This window comes from Eschrichtius robustus, chromosome 10, assembly GCF_028021215.1.
Source record: "Eschrichtius robustus isolate mEscRob2 chromosome 10, mEscRob2.pri, whole genome shotgun sequence".
NCBI lineage: Eukaryota > Metazoa > Chordata > Mammalia > Artiodactyla > Eschrichtiidae > Eschrichtius > Eschrichtius robustus.
The window spans coordinates 21951911-21975205 of record NC_090833.1 but is presented as its reverse complement, the minus strand read 5'-3'; the positions used below and the strand labels follow the sequence as shown (position 1 = coordinate 21975205).

The window sequence follows — 23295 nt, the reverse complement described above, 5'->3', positions numbered from 1 at the left end:
GCGCAGCGGCTGCGAACACAGCGTTGGAAGTTGGACTGCGAGACAACTCGGGGGCTGCCTGGAACCCCGGGTCTTTTCCTGGGGCGCCCTGGAACACCAGAACCGGACAAAGGGAAAGTGTCCTCCGAGTTGGATACAGGAACCCGCTCCGCCGACGGAGACTGGCCCAGAGCTGCAGTGCTGGCCGCCCGGGTAGCCTCCGCCGGTCACTGAGAAGTGGGCGGCGGCCTGAGCCCGGAGGTGGGGGAAAACCCTGCCTGCGTCCAGCTGGAGAAGCCTCCCACGGGCGCGTTCACGACAGTGACGCCACGGGCGCGAGGGCGGCAGGGTGGGCGGAGAGGAGCGGCGCGTACCGCCCCTCGGAGGCGGGGGGGGGGGGGTGGGGCCGCGGTTCCGGAGGGCCGGGGCGGGGCCGGGTGCGCCGGGGAGTCTAGGCGCAAGCCGGCGGTTTCGATTAGTACGCGGAGTTGCGGCTGCAAAGCAGGGGGCACGGAGCTGTGCTGCCCGGAGCCCGGCGGCGAGGCGGCAGGGAGGCGGCGGGGCGGCGGCGGCGGAGGCGCAGGCGTGTGGGGTCCGGCCGGCGGCCGTGAGGGGGTGGAGAGGCGAGCCGGAGCGCGGGGCCACGGCCGCCCTGCCCACTGAGTCCGGCCACCGCAACGCCTGCATCCGCGAGCGCGCCCAGGCCAGCGCGCGAGCGAGTGCGCGCGGGCGGGGGCGCGCAGGCCCTGCCCGCCCCTTCCGCCCCCACCCCCCTCCGCCCCTTCCTCTCGCTACCTTTCTCTCCACTTCTGCGACCCCGCGCCGGGCGCCCACCCTGTCCTCCTGCGGGAGCGCTGTCCGCTGCGGCGGCCGGAGCGGGCCAGGCCGGGGGATGGCGCTGCTGGACCTGGCCCTGGAGGGAATGGCCGTCTTCGGGTTCGTCCTCTTCTTGGTGCTGTGGCTGATGCATTTCATGGCCATCATCTACACGTGAGTGAGGGGCAGCTGGAGGAGCCCGTGGCGGGGGTCGAGGCCTGGGGACAGGCGAGGGTGGGAGGAATTTCGCTTTGGAGGGGATTGGGATCGGATGGGGGTGGAGAAAGCTAATTCTCAGACTCTTCCTCCCATTCCCTCTCCCTTTGCATCAGCTGGGGCGGGGGGTTCATTGGAAGAGAAAAGTGGCGAGTGAGGGGATGGCTGGGCTTCAGGCGACTGCACAGCCAGGGGAAAGGAGACTATGCTCTTTTTACGTGTCAGGCGGAAGGTTGCTTGCTTGGTTTGATTGTGTTGGGGATTCGTGTGATTTTTCATCTGGGCCAAGATGTATGGTGTATTGTGTTTTGTTTTGTTTTTTTCCCTCGACCTGGGCCACGTTTCTATTATGGTGATGATCGTTTCCACTCTTCGGTGAGCTGCACACAGCCACCTGGGGACCTCCCTGTGGATTTTCTTCTTCCTGGAAGAGCTCTGTGTCCTTAGATAGGTGTGAAGCACCTGTCCACCTTGAAAAATGTCCACCAAATCTCTGAGCTGGCGTTGTAGCCTTGAGTCATGTCAGCTTGTACATTTCAGTGTGGTTTTCTTTCCTTTTTTTTTTTTTCCCCCCCAATTCCTTATTATTATCTTGTTTAGATGTGCCCCCCCCCCCACCTTTTCATTAGATGCCTTTCACTGGGGACACAGTGGCGAGCACGACAGAATTCCTGTCCTCAAAGATCTTACATTCCAGAAGGGAGAGACAGATAATAAAATTCCGAATAAGGTTATTTCAGATAGTGATAAAGACTATGAATAAAATAAAACCGGGTAATGGATGAATATGACATAGAGTCTGTAGCTACTTTTGATGTTTCAATTGTTCAAATGTCTTTAAAATGAAGGAAGCCTTCATGAGGATATGAAAGAATTGGCATAGAGCGCATTACTCTTGGATTCACTGGATTTTTAGCACCCCCAAAAGATGATGGTGCATAGTGATCTTTACCACCCATTAGAATAGGGTATATGTTAGTAGAAGAGAGGGGAGGACTTTAAGAAATTAATTACTTGTAGTTCTTTTTCCTTTTCACTACAGAAAGAGTGTGCTTTTTCCTTTTGGAAATGCTGCATTTTATTAGTATAGTGTGGCATTTCCTGGTACTGGAGAAAGATGCTACATTGTACAAGGCATACTGATATTTCTTTGAAGATGAAAGAAAAATGCTTCTTGGATACTGTTGATCTTAGGTTTTGGAGTTTGTGAGCTGTAGGCACTGAACATTCTGGAGTTCATTTTAAATATATGAGTTCTTAAAAAACAATTTTGTCACTTTTTCCAATCATAAAAATAAAACATGCTTACTATATAGAGCATTTAGACAGTACAGAGAGGAAGAAAGAAGAAAGTTAAACACACACACCAAAACTCCATTACCTGTCAACCTTTTGTGACTATCCTTCTAGTTATATTTCTGTGGGGGGAGGGAGGTAAGGAGAGAGAGAGAAAGGGACCATATTATGGTTGTTCTTTCACCAGCCTCAAAATTCATCTATTTAATAAATACTTGCTGGGAAGCTCTTTTTTATATACAAGGCACTGTTCTAGGTGCTGGAAATAAGATTGAAGAACAATACATCCAGGGCCCCTGCTCACATGGAGTGTCCATGTAAAATGTGTTGAGTAATTTTCTCATGTCAGTAAATGTATGAGGGACTTCCCTGGTGGCACAGTAGTTAAGAATCCGCCTGCCAATGCAGGGGACATGGGTTCGAGCCCTGGTTGGGGAAGATCCAACATGCCGCGGAGCAACTAAGCCCATGTGCCACAACTACTGAGCTTGCGCTCTAGACCATGCGAGCCACAACTACTGAGCCCGCATGCCGTAACTACTGAAGCTCACGCACCTACAGCCCGTGCTCTGCAACAAGCCACCTCAGTGAGAAGCCCGTGCACTGCAACAAAGACCAACACAGCCAAAAAATAAATAAATAAATAAATAATAAAATAAAATAAATGTATGATCTCTCCATCATTTTTAATAGATGCATGACATTTTTGTTTATGACGTACTAATATGTATTCATTGTTATTATTGATGGGCATTTAGGTTATTTTCAATTTGTCAAGATTACAAACAACATGGTGATGAATTCATATGCTTACATCTTTGCGAGATGATCTCCTTAGTTTACATTCTGAAAGAGGAATTATTGGGCCAGAAGTGGTGTACATTTTAAACTTTGTTACATATTGCCCTATAGGAAGGTTGTATCTATTCATAGTCCTTGTAACATTGTATGATGGTCCCCATTTCCCCTAAGTATCAGGCTTTTTACTGTTTTCTGTTTTTTATTTTCATTTCTTTAATTACTAGTTCCATTGAATGTTTTTCATATATTTAATACTAGTTACATTTAGTTGTAAATTTCATACTCAATCTTTTGCTTGTGCTGCAATGTATTGCTGTGATAATCTTTTTAATAGGAAGATTGTTCTTCTGTGATATGTTGCAGTTTTTTCCCAGCTTGTTGTTTTGTTTTGTTTTGGTTTGGTTTTGGTTTTTTTTGTCTTTCAATTTTGTACATGTATTTAACATGGAGAAAAAGTGTGTACCTGTGTGTTTTAGGTAGTCTTTTTTTTTTTTCTCCTGACTCTGGTAAAATTTTTTATCTTCTCCATTTCCCCCAACTATTATATAGTAAGTTATCTGTTTTTCTTCTAGTATTTTGAGTTTTCTTAGATTTTTTTTTTACACTTTACCCTTACAAAGTGTAACAGTATCCACTGTTTTAATGAATGACGTATTATTACCTTTATTACCATATTACTGGCGAGTCCAGCCCCTCCTTATTCTTTTGCAAATTTTTAAACTTTTTATACATTTTTACTTAAAAATGAACTTTAGAACCTTTTTTTTTTTCAGACTGTAAGTAATCTTGTATTTAAATTGGAGTTGTTAAATTCACAGCTTGATTGGAAGAAAGTTGACTTCTTTCAATATAGGACCATGATGGATCCCCGTCCCTCTATGATGTATACATAATGATAAAGTCACACTTCTTTAATGCTGGTGATGTAGCTTAATACTTCAAATAACCATTTGGGAATGTTTATACTCTTAGACTGTGACAACTCCAGAATTGTTTTAAGTTATTTTGTGCTTCATGATAAACTGCAGAATTTTCTTAAATACTTTTTTACTTAAAATACTTCTAGTTTTTGAGACTAGTACAAACTTTAGCTTAGTTAAGATACTGTAAAGAGTCTTTGTATTTCTTTTCCAGTGCCCCATAAAGTTACCTTTTACATTGACAGTAACAGGATTCAGAAAAGTTATGTGAAAATAGAATAGAGAAAATACAATTAGTTTATAACAGATGAGTAGGACTCTTCTGACTATCTTTCTGAAATGGATAACTGAACATAAAGTAAATAATCAACAGCTTAATTTATGTATAAATTAAATCTTGCCTTTTTAAAAATTAAGTTCCTTTCATCTCATCCCACCATCAAAATTATTTACCTGTTTGATTTGATTCCTTTCTTACTGAAGTAAAGATACTTCCCAATTTAATGAGTTGTTTTCAAGCAGAGCCCTAAGGTTTTGTCCTCTCCTTCTCTCTTCTGTATTTAGTAAAATAGCAAATTTGATAATCTCCACATTTTGACAAGCAAGGTTAAAGAACATTGGCAATGATATTTTGGTTAAAATATTGTGCTAAGCATTCTGTATTTTACTGAAGAATATATTTTCTGAGCAGGTGTTCTGTGTCCTCTCAAATCCTTTTTAAGTGAGGTAAAGTATAAATAAAATAATCATATATCGATCCTCTCCTAAAACCTTGTGCCTGCAACTGGTGGAAATGGAGCCTATTTTCAAAACCTTATATGGCTCCATATCTGGTCGTCAGATTAAGGAGCATAATCTGTGAGCTACTAATGTTTAAAAATGTTTAAGTAATACAAACATTGTAGTGAAATTGCTGAGAGAAACGATAAAACATTCTTTCTTAAAACCAGTGGTTATTTTTAAAAAATTAAGTACAGTGTGTAATGGTACCTAGTTAATTTAGATTCAATGTTCTATTGTATTGTAACTTTTTTTTTTTTTTTTTTTTAATAATTCTTTCTTTCTTTCTTTCTTTTTTTTTGGCTGTGTTGGATCGTCGTTTCTGTGCCAGGGCTTTCTCTAGTTGTGGCAAGCGGGGGCCACTCTTCATCGCGGTGCGCGGGCCTCTCACTATCGCGGCCTCTCTTGCTGCGGAGCACAGGCTCCAGACGCGCAGGCTCAGTAGTTGTGGCTCATGGGCCCAGTCGCTCCGCGGCATGTGGGATCTTCCCAGACCAAGGCTCGAACCTGTGTCCCCTGCATTGGCAGGCAGATTCTCAACCACTGCGCCACCAGGGAAGCCTGTAACTTCTTAAAATGAGATAAAGAGCTAAGTATTGGCCTGTAGTTTAAAAATGGAGCTCAATGTGATTAATACAGTGAATAATTGTTCAATGAAATTTTTTGCTCCAATTTCATAAATATCTTACAATTCCTATACGCCTACAATTTAAAAAATTGAGATGATTTATAAACTAGAGAACCATTATTTTCAATATTTTCTGCTCACTGGTATCTCTACCTACTGCTTTGCTCCTTTCCAGATTTAGTATCGACTGATGCCTAATCATTTCATAACATATTTTAGATGGCAGACATTTGTGGGATTTTGCCTATAATGTCTCCCCCTCGCCCCCGCACAGCTTGCGGGATCTTAGTTCCCTGACCAGGGATTGAATCCCGGGCCCATGGTAGTGAAAGTGCTGACTCCTAACCACTGGACCACCAGGGACTTCCCCTATAATGTTAAAGATCACATTCAGATTATAGCATTTGAAATTCAGGGCTCTTATTTTGAAGATTATATTTTCCTAAAACAAAACAAAACAAAACAAAAAATAACAAAAAAACTAATGATTATATCCTCTGTAGGCGGAGTTGGTTAAGTGATCTTTATGGATTTTTTTCCTTTTTTGAGAGCTAGTGTGGTTTGATAGCTTGGGGGCTGCTGTTTTCTTCCCTGTTTGGCCGTTAGGAGCCATACTGCTAGATAAGAGTATCTAAGCAAGACACCTTGCTTTTTTCTCCTCTCACTCCCCCCATCCCTCTCCCTCCTTGGATTTATCATTTTTTCCCCTCTACACATGGTATCCTAATGTTTAGTGATAGGCTTTATCTTTTCTATTAATTGACTGGAGGTGCCAGGGTACGGTGGAAGTACTTGTATCCATAAATATTAACTGCCCTCTACTAAAGCAGAGGTCCTTTTCCTGAAGATTTTTTTCTCAAGTTAATTCTGCCTTTCCTAATTTTTCTAGTATAACAACTTTTATACCTGCTGCACAGCTTTTGAATGGAGTTTAAATACTCACTGTATCAGGATAACTGTGATAAACTTCCTGTTAGAAAGTAATTGTGTTTTTAATGTGAATTTTAGCATTTCAAATATTATTTTTAGATAATATGATTTTTATTTTTGGCCTTAAATTCATTAATACATTGATATTCTGAGCCTTAGTAGAATGTAAATTGAGAGCTTATTTTCTGGGTTTATTCCTGAGGATGCACTTGGACTTTGGACAGATGTTGATCAGTCAGGGTCATTGCTACCAGAATCACTTTTGGGTGCACGAATAAGGCAATTGAGCCCCTTGAACCTGAGCCTGGGGTAGATACAGAATTGGACTATATTGTGATAGCTTTAAAAAGCAAAAAGGAAATTGTAATTCAGTTTTAATATTTAGTGATGATTCTCTTGATTCATCATTCCTCCCTTTTCCTGCCTACATTATTAGTTCACTACACGTTATCTCTGCCCTAGATTATTGAACTCTCTCTACTCTCTGGTATCTTTACCTACTGCTTTGCTCCTTATCTACTTTATTTTTCTTATTGTAACCTAATCTTTCTGGTGCAGTAATCTTGGATCATGTGCTTAAAATCTTGCCATGGTTCCCCACTGCCTTTAGGTTAAAATTCAGATTCCTTAACAAGACATGTATAGTTCTGTAGGAGCTGAGCCATCCCCTGTGCCTGTTTCTCCAGCAACATTGAATTACTGGCCTTCCCTTGAATATGCAATGTAATTTTCTTTAGAATTCTCTTTCCTTCCTTTTTTTCCCCTTCTCTCCCTCCTTCCCTCCCCTCCTTCCTTTTTGTTTTACTAACTCGTGCTCATTCAAGTCATTGTCGACTTTAGCTCTTCATTGGAATTGGCACCCCCTCTTATGTCCTTCCACAATATCTTGAATTTACCTATCTAAACAAACAGGTGTTCCGTTGTCTCTTTCTCCACTTAGATTATAAGCTTTTGAGGGTAAGGAGGTGTCTTTCTTTTTTTTTTTTACATCTTTATTTATTTTTTATACAGCATATTCTTATTAGTTATCTATTTTATACACATTAGTGTATATATGTCAATCCCAATCTCCCAATTCATCCCACCACCACCACCACCTGCCCCCACTCTCCCCCCTTGGTGTCTATATGTTTGTTCTCTACATCTGTGTCTCTATTTCTGCCTTGCAAACCGGTTCATCTGCACCATTTTTCTACATTCCACATATATGCGTTAATATACGATATTTGTTTTTCGCTTTCTGACTTACTTCACTCTGTATGACAGTCTCTAGATCCATCCACGTCTCTACAAATGACCCAATTTCGTTCCTTTTCATGGCTGAGTAATATTCCATTGTATATATGTACCACATCATCTTTATCCATTTGTCTGTTGATGGGCATTTAGGTTGCTTCCATGACCTGGCTATTGTAAATAATGCTGCAGTGAACATTGGGGTGCATGTGTCTTTTTTTTTTTTTTAATTTATTTCTTTATTTTTGGCTGCATTGGGTCTTTGTTGCTGTGCACAGGCTTTCTCTAGTTGTGGTGAGCGGGGGCTACTCTTTGTTGCGGTGTGTGGGCTTCTCATTGCGGTGGCTTCTCTTGTTGCAGAGCATGGGCTCTAGGTGCACGGGCTTCAGTAGTTGTGGCACGCGGGCTCTAGAGCACAGGCTCAGTAGTTGTGGTGCAAGGGCTTAGTTGCTCTGCAGCATGTGGGATCTTCCTGGACCAAGGCTCGAACTCGTGTCTCCTGCATCGGCAGGCAGATTCTTAACCACTGTGCCACCAGGGAAGTCGCAGCATGTGTCTTTTTGAATTACGGTTTTCTCTGGGTATATGCCCAGTAGTGGGATTGCTGGGTCGTATGGTAATTCTATTTTTAGTTTTTTAAGGCGCCTCCATACTGTTCTCCATAGCTGCTGTATCAATTTACGTTCTCACCAACAGTGCAAGAGGGCTCTCTTTTCTCCACACCCTCTCCAGCATTTATTTGCAGATTTTCTGATGATACCCATTCTAACCAGTGTGAGGTGATACCTCATTGTAGTTTTGATTTGCATTTCTCTAATAATTAGTGATGTTGAGCAGCTTTTCATTTGCTTCTTGGCCATCTGTATGTCTTCTTTGGAGAAATGTCTATTGAGGTCTTCTGCCCATTTTTTGATTGGGTTGTTTGTTTTTTTAATATTGAGCTGCATGAGCTGTTTATATATTTTGGAGATTAATCCACTGTCCGTAGATTCTTTTGCAAATGTTTTCTCCCATTCTGAGGGTTGTCTTTTCTTCTTGTTTATAGTTTCCTTTGCTGTGCAAAAGCTTTTAAGTTTCATTAGGTCCCATTTGTTTATTTTTGTTTTTATTTCTATTACTCTAGGAGGTGGGTCAAAAAAGATCTTGCTGTGATTTATGTCAGAGAGTGTTCTTCCTATGTTTTCCTCTAAGAGTTTTATAGTGTCCAGTCTTACATTTAGGTCTTTAATCCATTTTGAGTTTATTTTTGTGTATGGTGTTAGGGAGTGTTCTAATTTCATTCTTTTACATGTATCTGTCCAGTTTTCCCAGCACCACTTATTGAAGAGGCTGTCTTTTCTCCATTGTATATCCTTGCCTTAAGGAGGTGTCTTACTATTGTATCTTCAGTGCTACTTGGCACTCAATTATTGCATGTCGAATGAATGATCTTTGAATTTTTTCCAGCAGTAATGGTGGGATTCTTGCTCACTCATTAACTTAGTGTCATTTGGCCATTGTGATTTGAGGTAGATGGACAGAATTTGGGATGCATTCAGTGGCCATGGTCTTTAATGAAATTAATTGGACCAAATGGAATCTTTATCTCACTATTTCTAACTAATCATGGTTCAAATAGAAACAGGGCCGTATCAATAACATGTTCACCCACAAATTATTTGTTAGATTTGAATTTTCCCCCCAAGGTTTTCCAAAGGGAATACCTGTCGTGCCATCATAATCTTTACACTTAGATCTGCCCTTTGGGAAATGCAAAGCCATTAGTTGCTGTTAGCAAAATACCTTGATCTATTTATTTCCCATACACTAGGGCTGACTCTTGTCACCAAAGGGTGAGTGAGTGGAGTTTTTTGGGGAGGGAGGGGGAGCAAAATTAATAAAGATCTCCTCTTTGTTTTTTATGGTGATGGAATCTTTTGTGTTTTGTAGTGTACAAGTCCGTTGTCCATTGGAAATAGTCTGTGTTTTCCTATAAAGCTAACTCATTATTGGTTGTTCTGTGTCTTCTGGGGAATCTTGTGCCTACAACGTTAACGTTGCACCAGGTATGCTTTGTGTTGCTGATGAAGCCCATTTTGCTGCAGTACCATTTTTGACAAGATAAGTGCTATATGGAAGTAACATTAGTCATGACACATACTGATTATTAAACACAGTAACAGCTTCCAGGGCACAGTCATAGCTCACAACAACAACAGAAGCCTTTTATCATTGGGAATTGCTGGCACGGACTATATGAAGTAGGGGATCTGCTGATCAAGCAATCAACTTAATTTTACATGAAATATTAACAACCTTGATGGCATGGAGCAGAGGAGAAAATTCCCAATGTCAGATAAGTTGGTTCAGCTGAATTGCACAGCACAGTCTGGGACTGTTGAGCAAGGTGAACTTTGCCCTCAGGGAATCCATATTCTCCCTTAGAAGCTTCTAGGGAGATTCTTGTGCCTCACTTCTGGGAGGTGTAGCGCCGTCTTAAGGTTGCTGCAAGGGGCTGATAGAAGGGGACGAGCACAGCCAGCCCCCTCCCAGAAGTTTCCCTTCATTCCAGGCCCCCCTCCCACTCAAAACTCAATTCGAATACAAAACTGTACAGTGAGTCATTTTAAAATGGTGCAAACCATTAAATAAACTGTTGAGTAGGGGCAGAGAGGAGACTAAAAGATTTGAAAGATAAAATAAACTAAAATGACGGGAAGGACAGTAACAATTTTAGAGACTGAGATGTTAGGAAATAAAAATCAACGAGGAAGAACAAGGCCATCCCACCAGCTAACAAGTTGAAAACGCTTATGCAGAGAGGCAGTGAAGATTCATCAAGCCAAAGCAGCCATAAAGTCCAGCAGAATATTCCTGAGTACTCCTTACCATCCCTTGGAGTTCTTTGAAGTGTTCCCTGAATAGATGTCCTTCTAGCTCACAACGGAAAGCAGGACCCTGAAGGCCTGTCTCTCTTGCCCGTGATTCATCTCCCGTGACCTTTTAGACTGAAGTGACTCTTACTCTGAGAAAGCACCTCAGATGGTACCTACCATCCTGTTCCCTGTCCTTGCAGCTGGCAGGTACATCCCTGCAGCAGCTCGCTGTGAGCATCTGCCCCTCCCTGTCCTTGACAGTGACATGCCTTAATTACATGAATTCGATTTTCTTTCTTTCTTTTGACTCCAGCTCTCAATATCAAATGTAATTTAGAAATAATTCCTTGGGAAAATGACACGTATTGAAAACTTACCCTGCTTTCTTGTCTTCCCCAATTGCTCCCTTAGTTTCAGGATCATTTTATTCTTTTTTTTTTTAATTTTTTTAAAAAATTAATTAATTAATTAATTAATTTTTGTCTGTGTTGGGTCTTCGTTTCTGTGCAAGGGCTTTCTCTAGTTGCGGCGAGCGGGGGCCACTCTTCATCGCGGTGCACGGGCCTCTCTCACTGTCGCGGCCTCTCTTGTTGCGGAGCACAGGCTCCAGACGCGCAGGCTCAGTAGTTGTGGCTCACGGGCCTAGTTACTCCGCGGTATGTGGGATCTTCCCAGACCAGGGCTCGAACCCGTGTCCCCTGCATTGGCACGCAGATTCTCAACCACTGCACCACCAGGGAAGCCCCCTATTCTTCAAAAATGAAGCCAATCAAAACCATTGGCTAGTATATAAGAGGTTCATATCTCTTTCACCTAATGTGTTTCTGAAAATGTAATAAAATCAAATTTCTGAAAATCAAATGGACATACATGTTAGGAGGGGAGATTCTGTTTCAAGAGAACTAAGAAGAGTATTAAAATCCCAGACTGTGGATCTGCTGGTCCTGGTGCCTGGACATGCTGCCGCTGACTGAGAGCTTGCCAGGTATTAGGGGCTGCGGGGAGGGGCTTTCTCTCAGGCCTGGACCCCCGGGAGGAAGGCTGCATTGTAGTCTTTGCTTTGGGGACTGTGTTAGGCGTGGTGATTTAATGGTCAACAAAACAGAATACAGTCCCCTTTGGAATGCCTCAAAATATCTTCATGAGAGACGGTGGTATTGATTGGATTACATAGTAACCAGTAGTTGCTTTGTACATTGTACCTGCTGCATTGTGGCAATTATCTTGCCTCTGCCTGTCAGCTCTGAGGGTGACAGTCTCTCCGTCGAGCAGAGCCAAGTGAAGGGGGGGATTCATGTGGCTACAGAATCCAACACTTTGAGCCAGGCTCTGAGGATAGAGGAATTTCGAGAAGCCAGGACTATGCAGCACCTCTGCCCAACTGAGAACCCATTTAATAGTCTTAAAGGAGAGCTCACCTAAGAAAACAGTAACAGGTCATTTTGGGCAATAATAATTTGTGACATTTAATGCCTCTCACTCTCATACTTGCATTGTTTTTATACTTTTGGATGACGCCTATAGAACTTTAAATTGGTTCCTAAATTTTGAGTGTAATTTAAACCTTGAATACAATTTTAGCTTAAATATTGGATATAATTTAAACTTTACCTTAAATGTTTTATCCCATGTTTTGACTTATTCTGTTTTAACCATGATTTGAGACTTTTGATGATTCCCTTTCCCCCCTTTAATCTTTCTTAATACATAAGAGTTGACTCTACGTTTAAAAAGAAAACCAAGCTTTGTGACCACCTAGAGGGGTGGGATAGGGAGGGTGAGAGGGAGATGCAAGAGAGAGGGGATATGGGGATATATGTATACATATAGCTGATTCACTTTGTTATACAGCAGAAACTAACGACATTGTAAAGCAATTATACTCCAATACATATGCTAAAAAAAAAAAAAGAAAACCAACATAATGGTCTAATCTTTAAATATACATGAAATAATCTTTAAATCTATGAATTTCCGGTCCTTCCTTTTTGTTTATATGTCGCATCAATGTTTGATATCTCTAAATCTCTTATCAGAACTATGGTAATTCAGAGAAGTTACATTTAGTGGAAAATGTCCTTAAAATTAGCAGTTTTTGAAAAAAATTACCAGTGATAGCTATCACTGAATGTTTACTTTGTGGCTTAATCTCATCTGTTTCTCACAACTATCAATACTTCATGAGGTAGGTACTGTTATTCACACTTTAAACAACAACAAGAACAACTTGAGATAAAGAAGTACTTTGCCCAAGGATACACAGCTAGTTAGCTGTGAAGCTGGTACAGAAATCCAGGCAGTCCCCCTCCAGCCCTGGCTCTTAAACCAGTATGCTATATACACTGCCAGTGATAACCTAAAAATAACATCAGAAGTAATCCATAGGGATAGGGTAATCTGTATGGGAATTTCTCCAGTTGCTATGAATCTTAAGTTTCTGATAACTGGCAACATTTAGATCACTAGGGAGAGAGCCCTTACTTTCTCTCTTCTACAACCCTTCCGCATTCTCGTGCCACTTGTATGGCTCCTTACAGGCTCCTTGTTTTCCATCCATCCCATAACTGCTGATCTTTCTGAGAGTTTCCATCTCAGCCCTCTTCTGTTCTTACAGTAATCTAGCCTTCCTAGGTCCGTGGGTCTGAACTCTGCACTTTGGACTCACCGGGGAGGTTTTGTTTTGTTTTGTTTTTTTTAAAAAAAAGCATGCTGCTGCCTGGGTCTCAACTCAAGAGATTCAGATTTATTTGGTCTGGGCATCAGGAATTTTCAAAAAAAAAAACTCCCCAGGTGATTTTCATGTACAGTCAAGGCTGAGAACAGCTGCTCTAGGCAGTTTATCCAAAGGTGTGGCCTCTACCTGCTTACCTCTTGGTTTCACTTAATTCTCCATTACAATTCATCACTTGCCTTGCATTATCTTGCCCCTTGCCTTCCCTCATATATCAGTCTGCCCTATTATCCTGTATCCATCTCATAATTTATAGCTTCTCAACTTTCAGAATCTTGCAGAGGTAATCACGCAGCCACGTGGATTGGTACTACTACACATTCATGGTCTCAAATCTCAGCTAAGCCTACGCTGGTGTCTGGCAATACTTTGTTTCTGTTTTTAGCTCTGACACCCATGACTGGCAGCACCTCTTCTAAATCTTCACCATTTTACCTTCATTCTTGTCACATTACCTTCACTCCTACTTCGCACTGTGGATCCTATCATGCCATTAATTATTTTTATTTTTTCTCTGTTTACCTTTTGACTAGCTCTTTCCCCTGACCATATATACTCAAGGATTAAAAACTAAAAATAATTTAAAATTAATCTGAAAAACCCTTCTCCATCTAGTTACTCTTCGGCTCTTTTTCACTGTCAGGTTTCAGGAGAAACTAGTGTTTATTCACTGTAATCACAGCTCACCTCTCATTCATTTGCTTCTTAACCATTTTTATCTATCTGCCCCTTGCCCAGAGTACCCTGAGGTCACCAGTGTTCACACATTCTAGTGGACATTTCAGTTCTGTGGACTTTTCAATCCAGTGGACATTTCAGTTCTTATCTTGTGCCCTTGACAGCATTCAATGTTTTTCTTTCTTGAACCCTTTCAAAAAGAAAACAGCCCAGCCAAATAAACCCTTCTGTGACTTCACTTTCTTCCTGGCTCTCTTTCTACTCTCCCGGTCACTCACTCTTGATCTCCCTCATGCATTACTGGTTCTGTAATATTAGTATATTGATTTGTGGCCACCTGCCAATGGCATTCTCCACCTGGGAGAGATTATGTATTTACCAAACTGTGGGCGACTCCCATGTTTTCATCTCTAGACTAACCATACCTTCCAGCTCTATTTAGCCAACCATTTTTTTTTTTTTTTTTTAGCCAACCATTTTTTACTCTTCATTTATTTAACATTTTTTAAAATTGTGAACATACTATGTATCATCGTTGTGTTGGGCCCTAGAGACTTGACAGCCTCTACTGTAGTGTGTCTTCAAGTGTGGTTCACTGCTAGCCTGCATCAGAATCATTTGAGATGTTTGTGAAAATGCAGATTCTGAGGCGCTGGAATGGTCCAGTAAGTTGTGATTTCTGCCCGTGGGCGTTTTGTCTACTAAACGTTTGAAAAAAAAAAACAGGAGTCTCCTGGCCTGGAAACTGTCTCAGAGCAGTAAGCTGAGGCAGTTGGAGGACTCGCCTCATTCGTTTTTCATGTCTTAGGAATCACTTCTTTACCTGATATTCAGTATCTTAAAAACCATTTCCCATTGTTTGCCTGCTTTTTCTGTTTGTTTGTTTCAGGTGGGAGAGTAAATCCAGTTCCTGCTTCTTCATATTGTCCAAAAGTTGAAGTCCTGAGGCGTGAGCGAGGGGAAGCCAGGGGTTTTTATACTTACGTAAAGTGAGAGACAAAGTCGCAGACTATTTGTAATAACCCAAAGCTGGAAACAACCCAGAAGTCCGTCACCAGAAAGTAGATAAAGTGTGGTATACAAGGAATACTATGCAGCTGTGAGACTGAATGAACTATAATAACTGTACCAACAAGGACGGTCACAAACATGGTGTAAAGTGAAAGGAGCCAGACACAAGAGAGTATGTCCTACGGGGTTCCATTTAGATAAATTTTTAAACCAGCAAAATTAGTCTATGGTGTTTGCAGTCAGGATGTGGTTACCTTGAGGAGAGGGTAGTTAGTAGAAGGGCACGTTCATGAGCTTCTGGGGTTCTGGTAAGACTCTGTTTCTTGAGCTGGGTACTGGTTCCATGAGTGTTTCACTTTGAGAAAATTCATTGAGCTGTGTACTTACATGTGACTTTACTATATGTGTTACATATCAAGAAAAAGTACTCCCTGGCTCCCCTACAAAAAGGTCAAGGCTTCAAGCCAGCTGCACGATGGGAAGGTAGAAGTGGATTCCCAGTATAGCAGCTGAAACTGAGAAAGTGCTGTACCCTGGATCCTGCAAGAAAGCAAGTTACCTGATCAAGCTAAGGGTGGAAACGGGCACCCAGAGGAAATCCTGTGCAAGGTGTCAGGGCAGTAAGCTCACGTTCATGCCACCTAGGTAATGCAGAAACCCTGACCTGAGATACTTAAATAAAAACTGCTTTGAAACCAGGAAACCTTGCAAGACCCTGTCAGAGACACTCATGAAACTGGCCCACTTGGGGGACTTCACCATTCAGGCCACTTTTGAGACTCCAGGCAAATGGGCTGTTGTTCATAATTTGAAAACTACAAATTAGTTTACAACACACTGGCCATGGCCAAGGTACCCATCGGCATCATTTCTGTGTGTGGCAGGCAGAGTTCAGGTAGGCATTCTTGCTCTAGAGCATGGCTCTGTTGGCCTCTGTAGGAGTTTTATAAGGAGAAGAGCTTCTGTATGCGGGCCCCTCCCCTGTTAAACCACAGCTCCTTGACAGTATGGAGTCCGTCTGTTCATCGTGGTATCACCAGTGCATAGGATAATGCCTAGTGTACGTTTGGGCTCAAAATAGGTTTGTTCAATAAGGGAACGCTGAGTAGTCATGGAACAACACTGTGTGCACAGCAGAGTGCAATGTGATTGTGTGTGTGTGTGCGTGCACGTGTTGACTTAATGGATATTCTTTTTTTTTTTTGATAAGCATTTCAAGTAATTTGTAGCAAGGGGCTATGTCAGTTGTATTACATAAGTCAAAACAATACTCTCCAAAGTAGGATACTTGTATGCTAGGGGGCAAACTGTAAGGTGACCCCTTGGGGTGTGGAGGGAAAATTGTGTGTGTGTTTGTATGTTAGAGAGGCGGGGTGGGGGAAGGGAGGGAGAGGACTAGATACATAGATAGACAGATATTGGGAGGAGGCACAAATGAGAATTTTTTTAAAGGTCCTGTGATATAGTTGCGCTTATAATGATTTTGAGTAGAAATTTCAGATATAGTACTTATCATCAATTCACTTCACTGTAAACCTGGAGAGGGCTTCATTGTTGTTTGGCAGGTCAGCCTATCTTTGATAAAATGCTGCATTCTTGATATGAAAGGATAGGAGGTATATCTATATTAGCATTTAAAGTAAAATGTCTTAATGAAGACAAAGGGAAGAAGGGAAAAACAGGATCAACGCTACACTGTTTAGCACAGTTTAAATTAACCTTGTTTTTCATCTAAAGCCTCGCCAAATGCAGTGTGTTAGTGGGCTAGGTTTTTCCATAATTGGTCATCACCTCACATGCATGTTTTGTTACAATTTAATAGCACTTAATGAGCATACAATGGGACCAATAGATAAAAATTGCTATGATTTTAGACTTCTTATTCTAGCCTCCATGTCTCAAACCCTTTCATGATTTCAGTGTCGTTGCCTCTCATTCTCTCTGTGCTGCATTCTGGATAATTTCTTCAAATCTAGATTCCAGTTCTCCAGTTGTCTTTTGAACTGTGTGTATGCAACTTCTCTATGGCCTGTCTATTGAGTTTCTGATGTCAGTGACCGCCATTTTCATTTCTAGACGTTGTGTAGTTCTTTTCATATATTCGTGGTCACATATGATGGTCTCTCTCGTTCCATCTCTTAGGTTTTGTTCAAGCAACACCTATAGTTTGCGTTCTGGGTTCCAAACCCACGTGGTTAGGTGTTCTCCAGGGAGCCTTTTTGCTTTTGTTCCATTTTGCTTCGGACTGAATCCAAGATAGGCAGCATCCCCATCTTCCCTCTGTGGTCCAGAAGTTTTCTACTTTGCCTGTAAGAGATTCCATATTTATTCAAGGTTCTTCAGACAGATTTACTATCATTCCTGTCTCAGGCTTGTCACCATCTCTAGGTCACTAGGGACCAACAGATGGTCCCAGTGCAAGTATTGTCTCCAGCACTACTCACTCAGGAGTTTCTCCTCATTTCTGACTTGGGACGCTTTCCTTTTATTTCTAACAGTTTAGTCATATATTTAAAAACATGCTTTTAGTGTGCTTGTATTAAGAAGGAGGAGAGAAAATTATAAATATTATGTAAGAATTTCGCGTGTGTATGTTTTGGCTTGAATATGCATTTTTTAAAATCTCTGGAAAGATAAGTAAGAAACTAATAATGCTGAGGAGGTGGTGATGGCAGCAAGACAGATGGGGGACAGGAGTGACAGGGAGACTTCTTTATATGAACCTCTTAATATTTTTAGTGATTTGAACCATGTGGATACATAAATGTTTCAACCAATTAAATATATAAACTTTTCCTTCTGGCAATCTAGATGTTCTGTACTGGGTGGATTTCTCGAGACATCTAGTCTACTATTTTGTTAGAAATGGAATAGTGGTCATATTTGTGGTTATATAAATTTTAGATCATGGTTTTACCTCTTTCCAGCCCTCTAGATGAACCCTGTAGATCAATATTTTCCAAACTATCTGTGGCAAAGGATCAGTTCTTTAAAAGTTTTCCAATCTGTCATGGATTGATACTTTGGTAAAACTACAGTGAAAATAAATGACTAATCATATGCTTGGATGGCATGGCAATGTCAAGCTGCTATAAAAGTTTCTAAATGCTTTCTCTCCATTTCTTTTCATCATTGGCCAGTAAAAAGCAACTTGTGGACCACTGCCACACTGAACAGCACTGCTGTAGATGGTGCTCATTATTTTCTGGCGTTTGATGTTATGGATGAAAAATTGAGACCACACTGTTCTTTAAATTTTTTGTTGGTTTAAATTTTTTTCCATTGTAGGTAGTAACCTGCTTTTCTTTCCGTAAAGATGCATTATGGCAGCGGTCCCCAACCTTTTTGGCATCAGGGACCGGTGGAAGACAATTATTCCATGGATGGTGGCAGGGGGGAGGGGATGGTTCAGGCGGTAACGCGAGCGATGGGGAGCCGCAGATGAAGCTTCGCTCACTCTCCCGCCGCTCACCTCCTGCTGTGCGGCCAGGTTCCTAACAGGCCTCCGACCGGGGGTTGGGGACCCCTGCTTATGGCCTTATCTGAAACATGAGATGTTTGCTGCAGCACACCCCTGCCTTAATTAGGGGAGTGAGCCTGGGGCTAACTTCTGTGGATGATGGTACTGGTATACTTCCAGAAATCATTCATAGATGAATAGTATATTTCACTATGCATTGATACTGGCATTTTCTTGATCTTCTAGAAGGGTTGGTTTTCATGCTATTAAGTCCGGGCCGCCATCTGGCTGCCAGCAACTATAAGATGCCATTGATTTCAGAGATGTTAAAATGTGGAAGAATGTGTCTTAAAATATCCTGCAGTTGGCCCCGTGATTGTCCCAGCCTCTAATTACTGTTGAGTGCTTGGAGACCTGCTTATGAGAAGGAGGGAAGACGCCTTTGGTGACTTCCTTTAGAAACTTCAGCACTCTGCTGAAGGGCATCTCCTCTCTTTATTTTGACAACCTGACATGAACTGGAGCACATTCTGTCTTCTCTAATTGGCATGGCTTCCCCCATTAGGAGCCCTGTGCTACGTCCCCCATGGGATGGAGCAGCTCTGAGAACCTTGGCCAACTTATCTGTGATTTGGTGGCACTGGTATATCTTCTAGTGTCCTTAATAGGCATTTCTGTGATCATTGAGATTTTTTTTCTTACCTTCAGTTTCCCTCTATTCCATCCCTGCCATTCTGAGATTGTGAACATTGGGAGTTCTGATAGTTATCCCATTTTCTTGCTTGCCATGCAGGCTGGCTTGGTAGTTCTTTCAGTCAGTGGTTGTGTGGACTGTTTGTTATAGAAATTTCTCAAATTCTGGTTACTCTTCCATATTTTTCTGGTGCAAATTAGGGTTTTTTTTTCCCCCTGCTATGTTCATAGTTCTTTGGCCACCTTGATGGCGATTTGGGAGGAAGGGCAGTTACTGTGTGGGCTAACACTGTCATGTATTTCTTCAGCCGGTATTTTTTTTTTTTTTTTTTTTTTTGTTAAATTTTATTTATTTATTTATTTATTTATGGCTGTGTTGGGTCTTCGTTTCTGTGCGAGGGCTTTCTCTAGTCGTGGCGAGCGGGGGCCACTCTTCATCGCGGTGCGCGGGCCTCTCACTATCGCGGCCTCTCCCGTTGCGGAGCACAGGCTCCAGACGCGCAGGCTCAGCAATTGTGGCTCACGGGCCCAGCTGCTCAGCGGCATGTGGGATCCTCCCAGACCAGGGCTCGAACCCGTGTCCCCTGCATTGGCAGGCAGATTCTCAACCACTGCGCCACCAGGGAAGCCCCAGCCGGTATTTATTGAATGCCTGCTCCAGGCCTAGCACTGTTCTGGGTCCTGAGAGTACAGCAGTAAACAACAGTCTTAAGCTTCAGCCTTCACTGGAACATTCACTCTGCTTAGTTCTGGTTTTCTGCAACTGGAAGCTTACCTGGTTCTACTTTCTTTCATTTTCAGATATCCCTTTCGAAACATGCCAATTAAAAAAAAAATTCAGTAATTTATTGGTAGCTTGATACATACTTTATATAGATTTGGCCCTAATTAGTTCTCCAGAAATGTATGTTAATATATGTATCATTTGCTTTTTAGCCGATTACACCTAAACAAGAAGGCAACAGACAAACAACCATATAGCAAGCTCCCAGGGGTGTCTCTTCTGAAACCACTGAAAGGAGTAGATCCTAACCTAATCAACAACTTGGAAACATTCTTTGAATTGGATTATCCCAAGGTAAGTACAGTGTTGTACTCACAGGAATCGGCTAGACCATACTTTTTTTTTTTCTTATAATAAACACTTAGAGAGAAATTTTGACACTGTATCAGGTGAAGGTATTTAAAATGCATGATGGTGTTGGCTTCATCATATTTATGCTCTAATAGTAGTAGTAGTAGTAGTATGCATGATGGTGTTGGCTTCATCATATTTATGCTCTAATAGTAGTAGTAGTAGTAGTAGTTGTTGTTGTTGTTGTAGTAGTTGTAGTAGTAGTAGTAGTAGTAGTAGTTGTTGTTGTTGTTGTAGTTGTTGTAGTAATAGTAGTAGTAGTAGTAGTAGTTGTTGTTGTTGTTGTAGTAGTTGTAGTAGTTGTAGTAGTAGTAGTAGTAGTAGTTGTTGTTGTAGTTGTTGTAGTAGTTGTAGTAGTAGTAGTAGTAGTAGTAGTAGTAGTAGTTGTAGTAGTTGTAGTAGTTGTAGTAGTTGTGGTTGTGGTTGTCATCACAGGACAGAAACGGGGTTGAGGAAGGGGTGTAAATTCCTTTTCTAACTACCTATATGTCAACCTGAATTAGAAATCCCTGAATAAAGCTCCTGGAATGCAGACAGTGTTAAGTGCCTGGTAGTTTGAGTATGAAAATCTTATTCCATGAGAGTCGCAGTGAAAGTGAGAAAGCAATATTCAGTGGTCAGAAATGGGATGCAGGACAGCTAGAACTAATGATAAATCCCCTTGAGAATCTGACTTTTGGTGTTAGAATTAGTGGTAAGGTGGAGCTTCATCAATGCCTGATTTTTCACAGGGGGATCAGCTCGGTGCTTTGCGACCACCTAGAGGGGTGGGATAAGGGAGAGTGGGAGGGAGACGCAAGAGGGAGGAGCTATGGGGATGTATGTATATGTATAGCTGATTCACTTTGTTATACAGTAGAAACTAACACACCATTGTAAAGCAATTATACTGCAATAAAGATGTTAAAAAAAAAAAACACCTGATTTTTGATTTCTTGATTTTTCTGGGTTTTAATACCTAATTGTATTGCTTATATCTTTTATCTATATAATCTGTTTATCTATAAACTCAATGTACTTCCTTCCTTGGAGACTTCAGTTTTCTTGAGATGGGAGTATTCTTTTTATTTCTTCCCTTTAGTTTCTTAGGAAAACTTAATATTTCTTAATTTTTGTATTTAGTTTTATGGCAGCTTTTTCAATTGCCTATTTGAGACGCTGCTTTTAAAAGCATGTTCTGTCAGTGGTAGATTACTTGTGAAAATATGTCTGAATTTCTACCTGCTTGATTTTCAGTCCAGTTTAATTTTCCCTCTGTGGTCTCTACTCACTCTCCTCAGTTTTTACCGTCATTGCCTCAGTTTTTCCATAGTTTTTGCCAGTTGGAGACTCTTTCCTTCCTATTTCTTTAGAACAATGTCGCCCAAGTAGTGAGAAAGAAGATGACATCTACACACCACATTTCTCATGGTGACTGGTTTTCACGCTGTTATTTCTTTTCTTTTAAGAAGAAGAAGAAGACGCAGACGTGGTAGCCTTAATTCAGCTCTTATTCAGTATGTAGACATGAGTATCATTCAGTTATTTTTTAGTGTTGCTATATTATTGCTTTTGGAGTTTTGGGGTCTAGGCGTTTGAAGCTAATTTGAAGCAGAAAATTATGTATTTCTTCTAGTTTGTGTGTGTACATATATTTAATAATTTTAGAGATCTGAATCATATGCATGCATTATCTGTTCAATAAATTAAATATATAATTAGAAGAAATAAGAAGATTGGTACTTGATTTTTTTTTTTCAAACTAAAAATGCAAAAAGTGGCCTTTGATAATTCAGGGAGGATGAGACAAACAAAATTAATTGTAAAATAAGCTTTGCAATAAGAAAAATGGAAGTTTTTCAAGCCTCACCTTATATAAGTAAATGCAAAGGAGAATTTATTTTTGTGAATGAAAGAATATTTTCATTGATTATGAATAAATTTCAGAGCATAGTGTGGAACCATATGCATTTATCCTTGTGAAACTTAATCTCACAAATTTCAATTTTTTAACCATCATGCAACCCTTTCCCCTTTCCCTATTCAACCACTCTTAAAACTTAGTTATGGAATTTTTATGTTGCTGCTCTTGTGAGATAATAGTCATGGAATTTAAAATGGTTTTGGAAGTTAGTGTGGGTTTAAAGAGTTTCTTAAAATAACCCCAGGAACATATGTATCCATTAACTATGAACATTTGGGATGAATCAATAATTGATTTCTTCTTCTGAATGAAGTTTTTTTTTATACAGTTTGGAATTATCTCCAGAGCTCTAGTTTTTCACTTAGTTCTTTTTCCACTTAAGTTATGTCATTGAGACATTTATTTGGTTGAGGAGAAAGCTGTTTGACACATTACAAAAATGAATAACATTATATGCAAGAGATTGTTTTCATTCTTTTTTAATTCATAATTTTATTTTCTAATTACAAAAGAATTGTTAGCTGCGTAAAAAGAACATTTAGAAAGCAGAGCAAAAGTGCAAAGTACCTGCAATCTAAAGGGAAATGTTGATCTCACCGCACTGTATTTGCTTTTTAAAAGACAAAACGCAATGGCAATTCTATAGGAGACTGAAGTTAAACCACTGAAATCGCACAAATCTGAGTGTGAACACGAGTTGTTTGTGTCATCAAGGAGGCATGTAGTCATGAAATGAACATTTGTGTCACTGCTAGGCCCAGCGCACTTTAATATTCTCCATTTGTCAAATGTGAACATTGTTTTATAAAAGTATGGAAACGTTTTTGTTCTGGATGTAACTCTTTCCCTCTGTTATTTGATTTGGAACCTTAGAGGCCATTTGGAAATACGTATATAACATATTGAAATTCTAAAATTTCGTTTAATTTTAGACATGTGCAAGAAGATTTATTACTGACACTTGTTCTGAATTTCTAGGTTTAAATTTTGGTGAGACTGTTATTATACTAAGTGCCCTGAAAGATATCCATGCTTTAAATATCTTGTAAATCCACCTTATATTGATATCTATTCCTTGGGGAAAAAAAATTCTTGGAAAAAATATAAGAATAAAGAAAATGAATACAATTCATTTTTCACAAAATCGAATACTCATTTGGCATCAGCATAGAAGAAGGCATTTAGGCAGAAATTCAGCCATAGTAGGAGGATTCAGTAATCTGCATC

General features: G+C 40.7%; 1 protein-coding gene across 1 annotated transcript in view; it reads left to right on the top strand.

Moving 5' to 3' along the window:
- Positions 1-604: 604 nt before the first annotated feature.
- Positions 605-23295, top strand: part of UGCG (UDP-glucose ceramide glucosyltransferase) — a 39049-nt gene continuing 16358 nt past the window's right edge. The window contains exons 1-2 of the mRNA XM_068553442.1: positions 605-969; positions 19967-20108. Of these exons, the coding sequence (XP_068409543.1) occupies positions 872-969; positions 19967-20108 (240 nt within the window). The 5' untranslated portion in view covers positions 605-871. The remainder of the gene's footprint in view (positions 970-19966; positions 20109-23295) is intronic.